The 22,245-nt window shown below is 38.7% G+C and overlaps 1 protein-coding gene and 1 pseudogene across 2 annotated transcripts in view; one reads left to right on the top strand and one right to left on the bottom strand.

Annotated features, from left to right (window-relative positions):
* Positions 1–19,321, bottom strand: part of LOC123572348 (probable C-mannosyltransferase DPY19L2) — a 103,733-nt gene extending 84,412 nt beyond the window's left edge. For both annotated transcript variants that reach the window (XR_010585710.1, XM_065542150.2), the window contains exons 1-4: positions 18,747–19,321; positions 16,229–16,253; positions 14,176–14,263; positions 11,795–11,932 (exon numbers count right to left, since the gene is read on the bottom strand). Coding sequence is in view for 1 of the 2 variants with exons in the window: in XM_065542150.2 (XP_065398222.1) it covers positions 11,795–11,932; positions 14,176–14,263; positions 16,229–16,253; positions 18,747–19,083 (588 nt within the window). In the remaining variant the exon portion in view is untranslated. The remainder of the gene's footprint in view (positions 1–11,794; positions 11,933–14,175; positions 14,264–16,228; positions 16,254–18,746) is intronic.
* Positions 1,819–2,157, top strand: LOC135969893 (protein S100-A11 pseudogene; annotated as a pseudogene).
* Positions 19,322–22,245: the final 2,924 nt, after the last annotated feature.

Genomic DNA, 22,245 nt, shown 5'->3' with positions numbered 1-22,245 from the left:
CCCTTACTCATTCTATAAGGCCAGCATCATTCTGATGCCAAAATGTGGCAGAGTCACAGTGTAAAAAAGAAAACTTCAGGCCAACATCTCTGATGAACATAGATGCAAAATCCTCAACAAAACACTAGCATACTGAATCCATCAGCATATCAAAAAGCTAATCCACCATGATCAAGTAGGCTTTATTCCTAGGATGCAAGGTTGGTTCAACATAGGCAAACCAATAAATATGATTGATCACATAAAAGAACTAAAAAAAAAAAAAAAAAAAAAACCCCACATGATTATCTAAACAGATGCAGAAAAGACTTTTGATAAAATTCAACATCTTTTCATTTTAAAAACCTTCAACAAAGTAGGCAATGAAGGAACATACCTCAAAATTAGAAGAGCCATCTATGACAAACTCATAGCCAACACCATACTGAACAGGCAAAAGCTAGAAGCATTTGCCTTGAGAACTGGAACAACAAAAGGATATTCACTCTGCCCATTCCTATTCAACATAGTACTGGAGGTCCCAGCCAGATCAATCAAGAGAAAGAAAGAAAATAAATCCATATAGGAAGACAGGAATTCACACTATCTTTTTTGTAAACAATATAATTTTATACCTAGAAAGCCACATAGTCTCTGACTAAAAGCTCCTAGATATGTCTTTTTAAAACTTCAGCAAACTTTCCGGATGTAAAATCAAGGTACCAAAGTCAGTAGTATTTCTATGCACCAACAATGTCCAAGCTGGGAGCCAAATCAATAATGCAATCTCATTCACAATAGCCACAAAAAAGTAATAAAAAACTTATAAAAGAATACCTAGGAATACAGCTAACTAGAAAGGAGAAAAATCTCTGCAATGAGACTTACAAAACACTGCTGAAAGAAATCAGAGACAATAAAAACAAATGGAAAAACATTCCATGCTCATGGATAGGAAGACTCAATATCATTAAAATGACCATACTACCAAAGCAATTTACAGATTCAATGCTATTCCTATCAAACTACCAATGACATTTTTCACATAATTAGAAAAACTATTCTAAAACATATATGGATACTCCTTCAGCGTAAATAAGGTTACATAAATAAATAAAATAAAACACATATGAAACCAAAAAATAGTTCAAATAGCCAAAGCAATCCTAAGCAAAAAGGACAAAGTCAGAGGCATCATACTACCCAACTTCAAACTACATTTCAAGGCTACAATAACCAAAACAGCATGGTGCTAGCACAAAAACAGACACATAGACCAACGGAAAAGAATAGAGAGCCCAGAAATACAGTCACACACCTAGAACCATCTGATTTTCAACAAACCTGACAAAACAAGTCAATAGGAAAAAGGACTTCTTATTCAACAAATGATGCTGGGATAATGATGCTAGCCATATGCAGAAGACTGAAACTTCATCCTTTCTTTTCCCCATACACAACAACCAATTCAAGATGAACTAAAGACTGAAATGCAAAACCTAAAACAATGAAAACCCTAGAAGAAAACATAGAAAATACCTTTCTGGACATAAACCCTGGCAAAAATTTCATGACGAAGATGCCAAAAGTGATTGCAACAAAACAAAGATTGACAAATGCAACCTAATTAAAGAGCTTCTGTATGGCAAAAGAAACTACCGAGAGAGTAAACAGACAACCTACAGAAAGGGAGAAAATATTTGCAAACTATTCATCTGACAAAGGTCTAATATCCAGAATCCATAAGGAACAAATTGAAAGTAAAAAACAACCCTATTAAAAAATGAGTACTCCGTGCCACTCCCAGTCACAGCCTCCTGCGCATCGCTCAGCTCCAACATGGCAAAAATCTCCAGTCCTACAGAGACTGAGTGGTGCATCAAGTCCCTGATTGCTGTTTTCCAGAAGTATGCTGGAAAGGATGGTTACAACTGCAGTCTCTCCAAGACGGAGTTCCTAAGCTTCATGAATACAGAGTTATTCAGCTTCCTGAATACAGAGCTGGCTGCCTTCACAAAGAACCACAAGGACCCCAGTGTCCTTGACCGCATGAAGAAACTGGATGTCAACAGTGATGGGCAGTTAGACGTCCCAGAATTTCTTAATCTGATTGGTGGCCTAGCTGTGGCTTGCCATGACTCCTTCCTTAAGGCTATCCCTTCCCAGAAGTGGACCTGAGGACCCCTTGGGCCTGGCCTTCAAACCCACCCCCTTTCTTTCCAGCCTTTCTGTCATCATCTCCTCCTCACAGCTCACACGTCCCCTAAGCCCAGCACACCCACCACATCATGCAGGCCCCACCTGTGGATAGTAATAAAACAATGTCACTGTTTTAAAACATGAAAAAAAAAAGTGGGTGAAGGACATGAACACAAATTTCTCAAAATTAGATATTTATGTGGCCATCAATCATATGAAAAAGTGTTCAACATCACTGATCATTAGAGAAATGCAAATCAAAACCACACTAACCCAGCTGGAATGGCTATTATTAAAAAGTCAAAAAATAACAGATGCTGGTGAGGTTGTGGAGAAAAGAGGATGCTTATACACTGCTTGTGAGAATGTAAACTAGCTCAAATACTGTGGAAAGCAGTTTGGAAATTTCTCAAAGAACTTACAACTGAACTACCATTCAACCCAGCAATCCCATTCCTGGGTATATACCCAAAGGAATATAAATTAGCCTACCATAAAGACACATGCACATGTATGTTCACTGCAGCACTAGTCACAATAGCAAAGACATGGAATCAACCTAAATGCCATCAATAGTGGAATGGATAAAGAAAATGTGGTACGTATATCCCACGAATATTACGCAGCCATTATAAAGAACAAGATAATGTCCTTTGCAGCAACATGGAAGGAGCTAGAGGCCAGTATGCTGACTGAATTAATGCAGGAACAGAAAACTAAATACTGCGTGTTCTCACTTATAAGTGGAGCTAAACACTGAGTACACACGGACACAAAGAAGGGAACAACAGATACTGGAGCCTACTTGAGGGTGAAGGGTGGGAGGAGGGTGAAGACTGAAAAACTGCCTATTGAGTACTACGCTTGTTACCTGGGTAACAAAATACTCCATACACCAAACCCCCACTGCATGCAATTCACCTATGTAGCAAACACACACATGTACCCCATGAACCTAAAACAGAAGTTGGAAGAAGAAAAAGTGTCAGCAGAAAAATAGAAGACATAAAGAAAAGTCAAAAGTTTCAGAACTCAGAAATAAAATAATCAAAATAAAAAACCTTAATGGATGGTACAAGAGGAGAATGGCAGAGATAGAAGAAAATAACCAGTAAACTAGAAGAAAGAACAATAGAAATTACTCAATCTCAGCAAAAGAGAAAAAACAGATGCTAACAGAATAAAAAAAACAAACAAACAAAAACAAAACAGCCCTAGGGACCTGTGGAACTTTAACGAAGGATCCTGCATTCATATCATTGGAGTCTTGGAAGGAGACGGGAAAGAAGCAGGGCTGAAAAAGAATTCAAGGAAATTACTGAGGCTGGTCACGGTGGCTCACGCCTGTAATCCCAGCAGTTTGGGTGGCCAGGGCAGGCAGATTGCTTGAGCCCAGGAGTTTCAGACCATCCTGAGCAACATAGTGAAACCCCATGTCTACAGAAAATTCAAAGAAATTAGCCAGGTATGGTGGTTGCCCATCTCAGAAGGCTGAGGTAGGCAGATCCCTTGACTCCAGGAGTCAGAGGTTGCAGTGAGCTGAGATTGCACCATTGCACTCCAGCCTGGGCGACAGAGTGAGATCCTGTCTCAAAATAAATAAATACATCAATAAATAAAAAAGAAAGAAAAAGAAATAATGACTGGACTTCACATATATGGCAAAAGATACAAACCTAAATATTCAAGGAGCTGAGCAAATCTCAAACAGAAAAAATCTAAACAAATCCATACTAAAACACAACATACTTTAGAAAACACTTGAACTTTGAACATCCTACTTTGATACACTTTTGAAGACTAAATTTTAAAAAATGAAAACAACAAGAGAGAAACAAAACCTTACCTAAAGGAGAAAAAGAATTCAACTAACAATGGATTTCTCATCAGAAACTATGGAGGGCCAGAACAAAATGGCACAACACTTGCCGAATGCTGAAAGAAAGGAACTATCAACTCAGAATCCTATGTCCAGCAAAAATATCCTTCAGTAATGAAAAGAAACTGCATTCTCTGAGTTAAGAAAAACTAAAAAAAAAACAAAAAAAAAACAAAAAATGCAGCCAGCAGAACTTTTAGAACAGACATCTATTCTAAAAGTGTAGCTAAAGAAAATTCCCTAAACTGAAATGAAATGATAAAAGGAGGAATCTTGGAACATCAAAGAGGAAGAAATAAAAAAACATGGATAAAATAAAACAGGCTTTCACTTTCTTCCTGAGTTTATAAAATATGTGTAAAACTTGAGTTTAAAATAAGTTTGATGATTAAAACATACAGTAAAATAACAGCAGCAACAGACTGTAATAAATTGTGTTAATATAATCGCTAGAACCACTAAAAAAGCTTTGTAAAGTGATATATTTAAAACATAGATAAATCAAAATATAACTCTAAATAATGTTCAAATAAAATGTTCTGCCACAAGAAGGTTGAAAAAAAAAAAACAGAAATTGAAAACAAAGAATAGAAAGCACAAAATAAAATCGCAGACTTAAACACTAGCATATTAATAACCATATTAAATATAAGTGGCCAACTGGTAAATATACAATTAAGACATACATTGACAGATTGGATTTAAAAATACCACCTGGCCGGGCACGGTGGCTCAAGCCTGTAATCCCAGCACTTTGGGAGGCCGAGACGGGCGGATCACAAGGTCAGGAGATCGAGACCACCCTGGCTAACACGGTGAAACCCCGTCTCTACTAAAAAAAAATACAAAAAACTAGCCGGGCGAGGTGGCGGGCACCTGTAGTCCCAGCTACTCGGGAGGCTGAGGCAGGAGAATGGCGTGAACCCAGGAGGCGGAGCTTGCAGTGAGCTGAGATCCGGCCACTGTACTCCAGCCTGGGCGACAGAGCGAGACTCCGTCTAAAAAAAAAAAAAAAATTACCCAACTGTCTACAAGAAACTCATTACAAATGTAATAATAAAGTCAGGCTGAAAGTGAAAGGATGGAAAATGATGAATTTATCATACACACAGTAATGAAAAGAAAGCAGAAGTGACAATGCCATTATCAGAAAAAAGCACACTTCAGAGCAAACAAAATTATCAGAGAAGAAAAAGTCACCATTAAATTATTTTTTTAAAAATCCAGCAAGAAGACCCTGCAATCCTAAATGCATATGCACCAAACATAGAGCTACAAAATGTGTGAAGAAAAAGAGATAGACGTCAAAGGAGAAATGTACAAATACATAATTTTACTAGGAGACTTCAGAATCCCTCTGTCAAAAAACTAGAATTAGTATTTTCACCTAGTTCTCTTAGTTGATAGAAGAACTAGACAGAAATTCCCCCAAAATTGACAAAAGACCCTGTTTAAGAGAATGAAAAGACAAGCTACAGACTGGGAAAATATATTTGCAAGCCATATATATGAAAAATAATTAGCATCTATAATATGCAAAGAATGTCCTAAGACCCAAAATTCATAAAACAAACAATTCAAATAGAAATGAAGCAAAATACATAAAGACACGTTTCGCATACAGATGGCAAATAAGCACAAAAAGATGTACATCATCATTAGCCAATAGGGAAATGCAAATTAAAACCATAATGATATATCACTACATATGTGTAAGAATGAGTAAAATAAAAAATAGTGACAATACCAAATGCAGGTGAGGATACAGATAAACCTAATTTTGGTTGTGCTTAGGTTGTATCCATTGACTACTGAGTATGCAGCACAAGGAAATTTGCATAGTTTCATTCATTCAACAAATATGATACTGAATCAACTCCATATTCCAGGAAGTAGGCACCTAGGATACAGCTAGGAAATACATAATGGGCACGGGAAAACAGTAGAAAACAAGGTCATTAGCTGAGAATGAAAGGGGGAGAGGAGGTTTGGGATAACTGGAGAGAGAAGATATGAAACAAGCATCAAGGGGTTAGTAAAAGTAAGGCTCAGGGACCATATCAGGATCTGTGGCCTATTTTTGTACCAGTAATGTGAAAAGGACAGTGTTTGTTACCGTTCCCCCAGCAGTTTAAGATAAGAGAGTTTAAGACTCATAGCAGAGAGAGGGAAGAGGCAGGTGGGTGGGTTTCATGCCTTTCTCTAAGTGGCTCCTGTTCTCCCAGGCTTCACGATGGAGGAAGATTTCTGAGCACTCTTGCTAATCTTTTGTCAGCACCTTATAAGATCTGTGTAAAAATGTCTGTAAGCAATTGCAAATTCCCTTGCTAACCCATACTAGGCATTTACCGACTGACTGGTGAACAATTTGAGCTGAATTCTTACCATTGTGTCTAGTGGCATGACCCGTGTAATTAAATGCTTGTTTCTGTTCTCCTTGCACGTGCTTTTTCTTTTTAATTTATTTTGGGTTATTTGATTGCCCTGTCTCCTCAGCTCCCTGACTGCTTCACGGACTGCTTCTGTAAATTTGAAGACGCTTTTGTTGTTGCTGCTGCTGACATTGCTGGAAGGCCACGAGCAATGTTCTTTTTGGCTTTCTACATCCAAGGGAAAGCTGACCCAACATGATTAAATCCAACTCTCCATTTTCTCTGTGTTCATACTTGGGAATCTAAGTATAGCTGGAGAAACACAATTCTGTTGGCTGGTTTTGTTCTCAGTTCAACACCATCAACCTCAAATGAAGCCCTTGGTGCTGCACAAGAAACTCACATTATATCCCTAGTCTATTCATTCTCTTAGATAAGAGGTCAGCAAGCTTTTCCTATAAAGAGCCAAATGATAAGTATTTTAGGCTTTGTGAGATACTCTCTGTCTCATACTCTTTAATGTGTTTACATTTACCCCTAGGTTTGTATACGCATGTTTGGTTTGTTTATCTATTCATTCATGCATTTGTTTGGTATTTATCCTTTTTGATGTTCTCTGAGTTTCTTGGATCTGTGGTTTGGTATCTGTCACTAATTTTGAAAAGTTCTCTTTTTCAAATATTTACTCTTCCTCATCCTTTCCTCTCCCACTGGGATTCTAATTATGCATATATTAGAATATTTGATATGGTGTCACAGCTCTTAGATGCTCTATCGTTTCCTTCCTCTACGTTTTTTCTCTTTGCATTCCTACTGACCTATTTCTTCTGCTGTGCTGTGTCTGCTGATGAGCCCATCTAAGGCGTTTTTTACTTCTTTTTTTTATTTCTAGCATTTCCCTTTGATTCTTACAGTGTCCAACTCTCTGCTAAAATTATCTATCTGATCTTGCATATCATCTGTCTTTTCCATTTGGGTATTTAAAATATTAATCATAGTTACTTAAATCTCCTGTCCAGTTGTTCCAGTATCTGTATCTTCTTTGGGTCTGGCTGCTCTATCTCTTCAGACTGTGCTTTTTCTTACCTTTAGGTATGCCTCAAAATTTTTGCTGAAAGTTAGACATATTGTATAAGACAGTAGGCACAGAGGTCAGTATTTTTATGCTTGAAAATAAGAACATCTTTCTTACTGTTACGTCTTTATTGTAGGGATTTGTGTTAATCTAGTTAGGGTGGGCTGGATTTGAAGTTTGTAATTGCTATAGTTACCAAAGCTGGAGTTTGTTGCTGCTATGGACACTAGCGATTTCAAATTCCTCTAATGGTACCTTGTTTTGAACTTGGTTTTGGGTTTTCCTTTGTGCTGCTCCCTAGAAAGAAAATGCCTTGCAAAACTCACTTGGTCACATTCCACTGTGATTTTTACCAAAGGCTTGTTAATGTAATGGGGGAAGAGTGACAGGTTTTCTGATGTTCCAATTAAGCCTCAGTCTTAGGCAGGTACTGTGAATTTGGGACTTGGGGCTGTACCCTTCATAAGTGTTCCCTCTTCAAGGAATATGACTGTTTTTTAACATTTAGGGGTTTTTTTGTTTGTTTCCTGCCTGTTCTCTTTCACCAGCTTCACTGAATACCCACCAGTGTCCTCAGACAATGGGTTTGATACCGTTCTCCCTGCAGATAATGGCTTTCTTTTCCTTAGGAAAGATTTCACAGCATGGGTGTAAGCAGAGTCTGAGCAATGATTGCTTTTCCTGTCCCCTAACCAGCATCATAGGAAAGCTTTCTCTAAATACTTCCCCAATCTTCCCTGAGAGAGCCTGCTCACCTTCACATTTCATGCCAGCTCACAATAAGCCTGTATGCTGTTCATTAAAAATTTCTGGTTTAATCTTTGTACCAGCTTATATGGCATTCAAAAGCATCTATCTCAGTCAAGCAGTCCCTATTCCAGAATGCTCAGTTCCTATTGCCTTCTGCAGGCACCTGTCCTTCTTGAAATTTTGCCTTGGTTGTCCTCTGACCTCAGTTTTCTGAAGGATTCAAGAAAAGGTGTTATCTTGCAGTTTGTCCAGCTATTTTCCTTGTTGTAGGAATGAGAGTGTCATCATTCCCGCTCTCTTCATCACCAAACTGACACCTGAAGCCTCCAGAAGCTAAATATATAAAGAATTAAGAGTTCTTTATATATTAGGTATATTAACCCTTCATCTCCAAAGTATATTACAAATATTTTCTCCTGGCCGGGCATGGTGGCTCACGACTGTAATCCTAACACTTTGGGAGGCCGAGGCGGGAGGACCACCAGCCTGGCTTTGAGGCCAGGAGTTTGAGACCAGCCTGGCCAACATGGTGAAACCCCGTTTCTACTAAAAATACAAAAATTAGCCAGGCATGGTGGTGCGCATCTGTAATCCCAGCTATTCGGAGGCTGAGGCTGGAGAATCGCTTGAACCTGGGAGGCGGAGGCTGCAGGGAGCCAAAATCACGCCACTGCACTTCAACCTGGGCGATGAAGTGAGACTGTCTCAAAACAAACAAAAAGAATCCAAACAAATATCTTCTCCCAGTTTGTCAACTGTCTTTCAATTTGTTTATTTTCTTTTTTAAATTCTGCCCGGTTTTGCCTTTCCCATAGACACCCCAATAAAAGTGACGCCTAGGCTTTACCCTCAATACTGCTTCTGCCTGACCAAACTGTATCTCTCCTGTGGCTCTGTGTGATGTGACTTGTCCTCTTCTCCATGGAAGTATTAATCATAAATTCTTCTTTTGGTGGCACTGATCTATCTGTGTCATCACTCAATCAATCGCATAAATTAAGACCTAGGCACAGAACAACTCTATTTCTATTTCTATAAAATTCTAGAAACTGCAAACTAAACCATAATGACAAAAAGAATATTAGTGGTTTCCTAGAGATGGGATGTGGCCAAAGAGAGATGAAGGAAGGAGGGATTACCAAGGAGCACAGGGAAACTTTGGGATGAGGGATATGCTCATTGCCTTGACTGGTGATGGTTTTACAGGTGGGCCAAAACTAATTAAACTTTACACTTCATCTATATGACCAGCTATCATATGTCAATTATACCTCAATAAAGCTGTTTTAAAAACACTTAGGGTATACCTACTGAAAATAAAACTGTTTTTAATTACAGACTATATCATCATGTGCATAGAAAAATCCAAAGGATTCTATAACAAAGCTACTAGAACCGCTGACTTCATCAAGATGCAGGTACAAAGTTAATATTCAAAATCAACTATATTTCTATACAAAAGCAACAAAAACTGGAATAATAAAAATTTTTAAATAATACAATTTATAATAAAAGAGTACAGGGAAAGACTGTTCATTGAAAAAATACAAAACATTGCTGAGACAAATTAAAAATAATCAACAAAATGGAGATCTACACCATGATCGTGGATTAGAAAATTCAATATTGTTGTCAATTCTTCCCAAATACATGTACAAATCCAACATAATACCAACCAAAATCCCAGCAGGTTTTTTTTTTTGAGAAATTAATAAGCTGACCCTAATATTTAGATAGAAATGCAATTTTAAAAAGGAAAAACAAAGTTAGAGAACTATCTACTTTCAAGATTTATTTCAATCAAGACAGTAATCAAGACAGTGTGGTATTGGCATAATTATAAATCAAGAGAATAATAGAGTCCAGAAACAGATTCACACATAATGTGGTCAATCAATTTTCAACAAACATACCAAGACAGTTAATTCAACGGGGGAAAAGACAGTTACCACAATGAAGCATTTTTTGGCATTCTAAAAATGTTTTGTAATTCAATTGTGGTGATGGATATATAGCTTCATACATTTGTCAAAACTCAGAGAATGGTACACTCAAAATTGCACATTTTATTACATGTAAGTCATACCTCAAAAAAGCTGATTTGGTGACAAAGATTTATATATGTCATTGATAGAAGAACAAATCCAAATGCTTACTAAACATGGAAATATATTTATCCCCATAAATAGTAAGGGAAGTACAAATTAAAACAAAAAAGCATATCACAGCCATCATAAGAGTAAAAATCACAGGGTCGGACAATTCAAAATCTAATAATGATATGAGAAAATTCTAGACAGCAGTGTGAACTGCTACATTTGCTTCAGACAGCAATTTAGCAATATCTGGTAAAGCTGAAAAAGCACACACTCTATAACAGCAAGTCCACTTCTAGGTATATCCTAGACAAAATACTGCACATATACAGAAGAAAATCACACAGAAGTGCACATTTGAGATTACATTGCTTGTAATTGAAAAATTGGAAATAATATATTAAGATGGGGAAATACATAAACTTTAGAATTCATAAAATGGTTAAAATTAAAGAAATATATATATACAGAAAGTTCAAAAATATAATTTTGAAGAAAAAATCCTACAGTGACACATTCAGTGTGAGATCATTTATGTGGACTTAAAGCACATAATAAAACAATCTCTGAAAACAGAGATTGGATGGATACACACACCAAATTTTAATAAAGGTATAAGTTGGACTAGAAGCAGAACAAAGGTATTTATAATATTTTAATTATTTTAAAATAGCTGATGCAAAAATGACAAAGATCAGCATTTATTTATTTTAGATGGTTGATCGCACATATTTGAATATTATTTTCTAAGTCTCTGTAGTTTTAAGCATTTCAAAATCTAAAGAATAGTAATTTTTAAAAGCTATAAAAATATGAATAAAGGATTAGAAAGCAGTAACTTTTAATTAATATGCTGGATTCTGAGACAACTTTAAACTCAACAGTAGTATTTACCATGGTGTCAAATTTAGCATTTATCTTGAGTTCACAAACTGAGTTCACTAATTTTGTCTCCGTTTTTCAAATTTCTAGCATTTACAGACTACTATAACAACTATACTCTTTTAGGCTAAGTGTTGGAAGATACTAATAGATTTCTGGCTGTGTGACTAAAGAAATCTTACTTTACTAACATAACCCCAAGATCACTATTCAAGCTCATCACTCTCACTGTCCCTTCATGTGGTCATCGTGCCCACCTATGAGGTGTCCAAAGCCAAAAGCCCATCCCTATTTAGAATTTGGCTCCCATGACTGTCTTTTCCATTTGGTTTGTCTATTACCCTGGCCATTATTTACACACTAAGGTTCATTCTTTGAGTTCATGCAAGAACAGTTTCTGGGGTCTTTAAATTTTACGAAGGAACTTACGGCATTCTGCTCAACTGTTACATTTAATGCACCTGAAAGCTCCCCTCCCTTTCTTAACAAGATTGTGCTGACTACTTTTATCTGATAAAGAGGATCACTCTACAAATAATATTTGTCTCAAATGATGACTCACCTCTGGATAAAGATGGAAGCGTTTTACTGTATTAATTACAAGAGGATATTCAGTAAGCCTGTCATTCATAATCATCCACAGTCCTTCCAAAAATGAAGGTGCTTCAATAATGGTCTTGAAGTAGGAATAATAAAGTCCCTTTATTAAAAAAAAAAGGCACATATTGTCAATGTAATTAAAACTTTAAAATATTTATTTTTAACACTTCTTTAGAACATTTTTTTTCTGGAAAGAAAAGGTCAATAAGAAGATTTCCTAATTACTCCTCGCTGTTTTGCATTCTTGGACTTTAAAAAGCACGTATTTTCAGGTGATCACTGTACTATTCTTTCAAATTTTCTATAGGCTTTCAAACTAAAGAGTTGGAGGGATGGTCAAACGATTTAAAGAGTTTCTCTAATAATGTCTTAAAAGGTGTAGACAGTATATGTTTAATTTTCCCAAATCTGGTTTTATCCCCCACATTTGAGATGCTTGAAGGTTGACATCTGATTAATTCTATCATAAACAGGGATGCCTTCATGCCTCTGTACAACTTTGCATATAGAAAATTACTTCTTTTTTTCCCATGCTCTTAGGAAATATAATGACCATAAGCATCATGAGCAAGGAATCCAATGCTTCTGGCTTACTTCATAGCTCCATCAAATCCTCTGTGCAAAGTGAAAGCTCAATGTCGATTGACTATTGTTGCTCACAAATGCTATATACTAAAAAGCAGATTATTTTAGTGTCTTACACTTCAGCATATAAAATAAAGGCTTCATTAGGATAGTAAAAGTGCTGTTGAGTTAAAATTCATGGATTAACAATAGCATGTTGTGTCTTATTTCCCCTTCAATTTCTTGCTTTCGCTCCTAAAATCTAAAAGCAAAAAAGGGTCACATTGTTTAAAATGCACTCTCCCTAAAAAAAGCTATATGCTATAATCTGCCTCATCCAATATGAGTAACTGCTAAATTAAAGGTCTGTTTTAGCTGATGTCTGAAAGGCCATTACCTCGTAGTTGATTGGCAAAATATGAGTTCATAAAGAATTTTCCTTTTTGCTTAGGAGGATAACAAAGCAATACAATAATTAAAGGATATCTAATATGCAAAAGTCTGTATTTACGGAAATATTAAATATATAAATAAGTTACTAATAACAGCTATTGTTTTGTGTTAAGTATTCTGCTATGTGTTGCCATTCATTATCCCCCTTCATTTTCCCTAAACCCTTCTAAGGTTGGCATTGTTTCTATTGAGCAGATCAGATTACTGAGAATCTGAGAGGTTACCTGACTAGCCATCATAGAGTAAAGCACAGAACTGCTATTAGAATCTAGCGATGTCACCAAAGTCCAGACTGCCATAGTTACACTCTTTATTTAATAATATTTTATATTCTGTCTTTAGAAATGTTCAAATGTCATACATATGTTAATGTATCCAATGCTTTGAAACTTTATAGGGGCAATATAGGGATGAAAATTAAAAAGCAGTGACTGAGGGGCCTAGCATAGGCAAATTCATAGAGACAGAAAATAGAGTTGGGTGTGATTAGTGTTTAGTGGGTAGAGTTTCTGTTTGGGATAGCAAAAAGTTCTGGATGTGGACAGTGGTAATAGCTGCAAGACAACATGAATGTACTTAATGTCACTGAGATGTACGCTGAAATTATAAATATTGAAATTTTTTATTACAAATTTAAATCTAAATTTTACTATAATTTAAACAAAAAGCAATGGCCAGAGTGAGGAGAACCAGTTTCAATGCTTCACTAGGCCCCCGACCAGCTGCAAGCAGATCTGGAAGATGGACGATTGTGGTGTCTTCTAAATGTAAAATTGTGCAATTTTGGCATTCGCTATCCTACTTACTCCTCACAATAATTACGTGAGATGTGTATGGCAGAAAACTCCATTTTAAATATTAAGTATCGAAAAAAAGAAAATTATTTAAAAATTATATCAAAAGTTATCTCTTAAAAGAGATTATCTTGAAACCAAAAGAGAGCCAAATAATAATCATCACCATTAAAAGACCCAGGTGAAACATGGGATCTCCCAACTGTAGCCAAAGAGAAAGCAATTTCTGATAGCATCTCATTTCATTCCCCTTTATCACTTCCTCAGTGCTTCCTTTGTCCTCCTTCCTCACCTATTATAATTCATCTTTATTATCTTAAAAAGAAGTCTGCAGTAGGAAAGAGTGAGAGATAATGAAATAAGTAACAGAAAAATAATCTCAAACACTTTACTATTTAAATAATAAACCTGGGTTATAGCTTATGAAACAGTGCAGTTCACCAAAAGTTCGTTTCAATGCCTAATACATTTCTACCTCATAGTCTCGCTATTCTTAAACCACAAATTAATTCGTTAGAAAAAGAAACCTAACCATTTCAGTGCGAAAACTCATCTCCCGTTCCAAAGATGAGAGGTGAGAGAAATGACGATCATTTTCAAAAAGTGTTACTAAATGTAACCTAGAAAAAAATGAAGTATCATATTACAATAGAACAAGTTTCAAAACCAACATTAAAATAAGTGATAAGAAAGCCACACAAAAGAAAACAATAAATTGTTATAATATTATTTTTATAATTTGCACGTTTTTAGGCATTTATAATCCAGTATGGCACACACCTGAAATTCCTTAACTCAGTGGTTTTTAAACTTAATTGTGGCCAGGTGTGTCGGCTCATGCCTGTAATCCCAGCACTTTCAGAGCCCGAGGCGGGCAGATCACTTGAGGTGAGGAGTTCGACACCAGCCTGGCCAACATGGTGAAACCCTGTCTCTACCAAAAATACAAAAATTAGCCAGCCATGGTAGTGTATGTCTATAATCCGGCTGCTAGGGAGGCTGAGGCAGGAGAATTGCTTGAACCCAGGGGGCAGAGGTTGCAGTGAGAAGAGATCATGCCACTGCACTCCAGCCTGGGCGACAGAGTGAGACTCTGTCTCAAGGAAAAAAAAAAAAAAACTTAATTGTATAACTAAAATTCTTGTGGTGTTTTTCACCCTTCCTTCCATCCCAGGCCTCTAAATAAGAACAGAGGCAGGTTATTGTTTGTTTTTTAAGTTTCAAGTGATTCTAATATACCAGCCTTGGGAAATACCTCCATAAGTGTTGAAAAGGGTTCAGAATATAATTTTGAATAAAATTACTTTCAATCAAAGCAGACTTACAATAAGTATAATATCACATAAGGGATCAACTTTCAAGTGCCTAAGAATGCAGGTGTGTGCTTGAAGACATTTTAGCAGTGAATCAACAGCTGTAGGCAGTGAAGAAAGGAGCATATGTGATAAACAAAATTAGCTGCAGTCAATAATCATGCTACAGCTAACTTATGTAGTCATGAGTTTCCAGTGAAGTTGAAAATAAAGCAAAGTGCCATATATTAACCCTGTTTTCCACTAACCCTTCTTTACATGTAGGACATATGCCAGGGTACCAAAAACTGCAGAAATATTCCCTACCATTGCAGCCTCAGTTCTAACATCAAAATCTCCCTGCAGACTAAATATCTAGAGCAGCACTGTGTCAACAGAACATAGGGGCAAATCTCATACCTCCCAAGGGTAGAAATCGCTAAGCCCAGGTAAAAATAAAATATTCCAGAGGGAAGTATTATTTTACAAATTTTTATAAACACTTTTGTAAAATAATATACACAGGCTTGCACACTGAAAGACTCAAAGCCATTTAACTCTGTATAACCACTGCGGAATCTTTATCTTCTTTTTTACCTGATTTCCAATTGGCAGGTGTTACTAAAACTTTATCACCAAAGTTATTTCACTGGCTGGGTGGGCTGGCTCATGCCTGTAATCCCAATACTTTGGGAGGCCGAGGCAGGTGGATCATTTGAGGCCAGGAGTTTGACACCAGCCTGGCCAACATGGTGAAACCTCGTCTCCACTAAAAATACAACAAATTGGCTGGGTGTGGTGGTGCACACCCGTAATCCCAGCTATTTGAAAGGCTGAGGCACGAGAATCACTTGAGCCTGGGAGGCAGAGGTTGCAGTGAGTCAAGATCGCGCCACTGCACGCCAGTCTGGGAGACAGAGCAAGACTCTGTCTAAAAAAAAAAAAAAAAGTGATTTCACTAGCAACATATAATTACCATAAAACAAAGGAGGGTTTTAAATGAACTACACATGCAAATTACACTAGAAAAGCTAGATATTTAAAGAAACGTGGTGAATTATTTGGTAAAGCAAAAATATTTTAATTCATAAGTTACTATTCCCCTAATGCATCTATTTTGTAAATGCTGTTTCACATATTAGGTTTGTAAAAAAGCAAAATATATGTATAAATTGGCGCACATAAAGATGTTCTACAAATATAGCCAGAAGTTATTGTTTAATGTATGCAAACAGTGACGACAATTTTTAATTCAAATGTTTTTAAAAATTTCAAACTGAAACTAAATCTTACCAATGTAAAATTGCCACAAAGACAGCTAGAAAAAAGAAAAAAAGGAAAGTTATTAAAAGCTGCTTTATTATAAAATACCTTTAAAACAAGTATTTCAAATGTATTATTTTACATGTCTAGAAAGATAGCACACAAAGCAAGATGGCCAGCTAATCCTGTCTCTATGAGCATAGGAAAAAATCCAAGACACAAAGTAAATTCTGAACAGAGCTTACCTGTTTGCAGCAGGGCTTGACAAGCAAAGGGAAAGACTTGAGAGGGTTTTTTTACTTCAGGTAATTGGTAAGAGTGATGGAATTATGGAAGATTGTGACCTTTTTTGTTTTATCAGTTTTATTTTCTATTCCTTTATATGAAATTTTTAAAAGAAGTAAATATATACAGTATGCTTCACTAGTTCTAACCAGGAGGAGCCACTCTAGATCAGTTTCCCTAGCATTCATCAAAAGACGATTAAATATAGGCAATCACTTCCTCAGCAGCACATCTAAAAGCCTCATTGTGCAACTCAACCCTTGATGAACTGCAAGCTCTTTGCAAGCGCCCAGACCTAGGAGCTACTAGATGGCCTAGGAGACTAATCTGGAGTCACCTGTGCCAGCGCCCCATGTATACGTAAGACTTCACCAGGGAGCTGGGAGACACTGCTCTGGGTATGGAGCTTTTACAGGAGCTGCAAACGCAGCCTGTGCCCCTGTTTGGTTGGGGAATTGCTTGTTTTCAAAGGTACCATGGAACTGGAGAGAGAAGAGTGGGGAATAGAACAAGTTAAAACACCACAAACTTTGCTGTTCTTATAGAGGTTCAGCAGCTTTTCTTGAATTAATGCCCTTCGGATTGTTGTAAACCTTTGCTTAATTTCCAAAGTTTTGAAGAAAATGATTTTGAAAACTTTCCAAGTATTTTCATTGTCGTCATGGAGGAGTGCATTTCCTTGGCTATTCCAGAAGTCCTACCCCCCCTCTGAGATTTTATAATGGTATTTCTTATGGTGATCCCAAATATACTTGGCAAGTCATCTTATAAACCACCAATAGTAGCCTCTTAAAAATTCAAAAATTACTCCACTTGGCTAACAAAATAAATGCAAATTAATTCAATAATTATTGAAGAAATTAAATTTTAAAAAATTAAAAAATTGCAATGTTGAAATTCTCAACCATGTTTATCCAGATCTTTTCCTATATTACTAACTGTCCTGGGCTTATCTTAAATACTTCTCAGATTTACTTGTTTTATATCAGGATAGGCAAAGTATGGCCTATGGTGTATTTTTGGATTGTCTGCAAGTGGGGTTGCTATAATTTTTAAAAGATTGAAAATTTTAAATGGTTGTAAAGACGCTCATTAACTATTTATTAGGCTTCATTGATTTTAAAATACACAGAGACTATCCTATTCAACTATATTTGTATCCTATTTCTAATTCTCCTAACAATTATATACACTGGCAAAAACTCTTCAGATGATATATAAGGAAAAGGTCAAATATACTACCAAATTCATCCAGCTTTCCAAAGATGCTCAAAATCTTTCTGTGTCTCTCACTCCCTCCCTTAACCCACATAACACATCTGAAAAAAAAAGGATACGGTGTAGTGATGCCAGCATTCTAAATGCTTGAAGGGCTTATCGCATGCCCTTTCCAAGCTGTGACAGAAGCATGTCCCCTGGACCCGGGCATCCTATCAATCTCACCTCTGAAGGTGACTCAGCCTCATACTTCACTGAAACGCCAGCACTCCCAACTTCTTTTATCTCCACTTTAACATTTCTCCGTATAGTAATCCGCGCTTTTCTACTCCCTGCCATCTCAGAAAAGGAATTCTCTCTCTTTTCCACAGTTAGCTTCTCAGATTTGTGCCTTTAATTCTACCCTCCCAAATATTCCAAGCCTTGCTCCACTAATTATTTCCTCTCTTGGAATCTTAATCTCATCCTCTTTCCTTAATCCTTCCCCCTCAGTCTTTAAAACTCCTAGACCTGGCCGGACGCGGTGGCTCAAGCCTGTAATCCCAGCACTTTGGGAGGCCAAGACGGGCGGATCACGAGGTCAGGAGATCCAGACCATCCTGGCTAACACGGTGAAACCCCGTCTCTACTAAAAAATACAAAAAATTAGCCGAGCGAGGTGGCGGGCGCCTGTAGTCCCAGCTACTCGGGAGGCTGAGGCAGGAGAATGGCGTAAACCCGGGAGGCGGAGCTTGCAATGAGCTGAGATCCGGCCACTGCACTCCAGCCTGGGCGACAGAGTGAGACTCCGTCTCAAAAATAAATAAATAAATAAAACTTCTAGACCTTAAAACACTCTGCGATCTGACAGCCCTTCAAACCAATATACTCCCCATCTCTCTCCCCTGGTTCAGTGACAAGATCTTTGACCAACTTCTTTCTACTCGGACCTTGCTATTATTTACTACTAGGCACCCACAAACCCTTGCTTGTTAAACTGATCTCCTTCAAGACTCAAGAAAAGCGCCATGCGGCTCCCTCTAGGGCTCTCCAGTCTTCTCCTCACCGATGCCGAGAGTGGTCCTGCTGGAGAACCAAGGAGCCTGCAGTTTGTGCACCTTTTCCCGGAGCTGCGCCAGGAAATTACGGAGGAACTGGAAGGGGCCGAGAAGAAGGCTCTTGGCCATCACCTCCAACTGCAAGCCTTTTCGCGCTTTCAGATTTCGGATCCTCCGCGGGGAGGACCTCCTGGTGCCCCTTGGCAGGTTCCCGCCGCATAGCGCCGACCTTCCCACCTCCTCCTCCACCTCCGGCTCCCGGGCGGGGGAGGCCCCGCGCCGCCGCTTAGGCTGGCTGGGGCGGGAAGATTGTAGCGGCTTTGAGCTTACTCCTTGTTTTCTCATAATCCCTGGTGGAGCTGGGTCAATTTCAGGCACAGGCCAGGCGAGTCGGGCGAGGTTCAGAAAGGCCTGACTCGCCTGGCAGCCTCAACGGACTTGTCCCCGCAGCCGTTGCGGACCTCCCGGTCGTCATGGCGACTGTGAAATGTGGGGTGAGGCGCGTGCGGTCGAAGCCATTCGCGCGGGCAGTCCCTGCGTGTCCGCCCACGTGCTCCCCACCGCTCGCAGCAACCCCGCCTCCGCGCTTCCCCGAACGTGCAGCTTCCGGTGAGAGCAGCCCCACGCACAGCTCACCACACCCTCCCCAGCGCCTGCAGCCCGCAGTGCGCCCAGTCCCCAAGCCCGCACGTGCAGTCGCCACCTTGCGCGCAGCTCCATGTACAGCTCCCCACACGCTGCCAGCCCCCCGGCCTAGAACCCATCACCGCTCTCCTTTCACGCGCTTCGCTGGGAGTGCAGCCCCCGTCCCCCACCCCAAGCGTGCAGCTCCACGCAGCCTCTCCACACTCTCCTCAGCGCCCGCAGCACCCCGTGTGCTCACAGCTCTGCCGGTCGCTTCCCCGCGTGCCGCTTCGGGCCATAACCTTGCTGGCGACTAAGTCTGAAGAACTTCCCGTGGCTTCATTCCTTCGGGTTTAGTCTTTGCTTTGACATTTTAACCAAAAGGTTACACGTTAATTAACGAAGTATTAAAGGGGAAGATCTCAGCTGCAAGAAATGACTGTAGGAAGTGTGTCAGGGAAGCTAACGGACCCGCCCGTGGTGTACCAGGCATTAGGAACGTCTCTGCTCTCCTACGATCGCGGGGGTATCGGACAGTTAGTGCCTGTTGTCAACGCTGAGGGAACGGGTCAAGACTGCGGGCAACACTTGGCACAGCCGGCCTGAGTCCGGTGGGTCTGACCCCAGAGCCTCAGGTTGACGCCAATTCCTTGGCACGGGACAGCGTTTACTGAATCTTAAAGCAAAATGCTTTTCCAGTAAGGTTCCGAGAAGTCGTCAGCCCTAGGAGCGGTGTGCTCAAGCACTTTCAGCACCAGCCAGGACCAACTGAGAGGGGAGCGCTTAGCTCCCAGTCACCAAGCAGCCCTACCGGAGGCCTAAGCGGCTGGCACAGACGCACTGGGACCGCTGACATTTTCCGTGTCCTCTGTCACGGCCCCATGCTGGAGCCCACACCGCTTCACTTCCCATCTGTTTGATGATGGATCGAATTGAACTCCCATATCCTAACTGACCCGTCTAAATCATGGCTCATCGTGGTCAGGTTAATTTTTCCTGATGCAACACAGCACAAAAATGTTCATGGCTCCCCATAGCCCACAAATCAAGTCCTAGGCTTGCTCACCAATGCCTTCAATAATTGCCCAATATACATTTTCAACTTTAATTTCCCACTTTCTCGGGCACAAATCTTCCATCCCAGTCATTTCAGGTGAGGTCCACAGCTTGAGACACCATAACTGCTGAATTCCTTTACTCACATGGAAAAGTCACCCCTTGGCTTTTACATCCTCGTCTCCCCGCCCATCTGAATGCTATCACCTTCCCAGCCCCAGCCCATTTCTCCAGCCCATATTAATTATGCTTTTTCTGAAGGTCTAGAACACTTAACTGACAGTACTGTTTATCTTGTCACTCATTTAAATTCAGTAAGTGCTATTACTGTTCATATTTTGTTTTGGGAGATTTTTTCAAGGAGCATTTCTACATTCCTGGCATTGTGTTTGGTGCTCAAAATGTTTTCTCACTTAATTCATGCAATAACTATATGCACATTTTAAAATCAAGCATCAGGGATGTAGTTATTTGCCCAAGTTTTAACAGCTAATAAAGTGGAGTGATTGTTTTTCTTTTTGGTCAGTTTGTTTTTTCTGGAGTTTCCAATTGCCTTTTGCATCTCTTGGTGTCCTGGTGGGATACAAAATGCTCTTACCCGTGGTCTAGCCCTTGAAAGTACAAATCTGGTTATTTTTATCATTTAAAAAATTAATCTTTTTATAAGAGTGTTCATTGTGCTATTATTTATATCGTTGAAAAAATAGAAATGGCCTCAATGTCAAACACTCAGTTATGAAACATTCATATAGTGAAGCATTACAGCCACTAAAGTCATTTTGCATAGATATTTAATGATATAGGAAAATAGTCATGATATAGTGTTAAAGGAAAAAAGAAGCAGGATATATTTTATGATTCATATGTTTAGCAAACACATAAAATTAACTGTGTGCCACATGCTGCTCTAAATCTTTTACACAGGGGACTTATATAGGAAGATTACCGATTTATGACCTTGAGCTAGTAATTTAGCCACTCTAGGATTAATTTCCTCATCTGAAAAATGAAGAAGGTTATATTTGTCTTCCTGAAGGTATGATCGAATGAATTAATGCTTGTAAAGCATCAAAAACACAGCACATGCTTAAACAAATGTTCCTTTGTTATGTTCTAGACTGGCCATCCTATAGTGCACTAGTGAGTATTTTTAGGTTGGTGCAGAAGTAATTGCTATTTTTGCCAATACTTCCAATTAATATTTTGCTCACTTGGTTTCTTTGTCACCAAGTGATATGTTAGTAATTATTGAACAGTAATACATGTTTTAGGTTCATTAGTTAACTGAGAGATAGTTGCCTAAATAATTACGTACCTACTCCTACTAAGGAGAGGAGTAGATTTGTGTATAAGAGGGAAATCCTGACACTTAGTTTTATGTGCGGTTAAATAGAATCATGGATGTTTTCACCTTTTTACAACCTCTCTAACAGTGGTCATTTATTTTGACCTCATTATTTTGAATGGTTGAGTCACATTTTAGCTGTATACTAACTAATGACAATAATTTAAAGCAGTTACCCTGATACTTTAATCTATGATGAACTGACAAAATAGCACATTATAATTAGGTATGATGCAATATGTTCTTGCATTATCTTATCATCTTTGAAACAGAGATGCCTCATGATTTAGCTTTTTGTTGTTGTTCTCAAGATAGGGTCTTACTCTGTCACACAGGCTAAAGTGTAATGGTGTTCACTGCAACCTTGAACTCTTGGGCTCAAGAGATCCTCCTGCCTCAGCCTCCTGAATAGCTTGGACTACAGGTGCAGGCCACCACACACAGCTAATTTGTTTATTTTTGCAGAGATGGGGTATCAGTAT

This window comes from Macaca fascicularis, chromosome 3 (assembly GCF_037993035.2).
Source record: "Macaca fascicularis isolate 582-1 chromosome 3, T2T-MFA8v1.1".
Lineage (NCBI taxonomy): Eukaryota > Metazoa > Chordata > Mammalia > Primates > Cercopithecidae > Macaca > Macaca fascicularis.
This window is presented reverse-complemented; position numbering and strand designations above follow the sequence as displayed.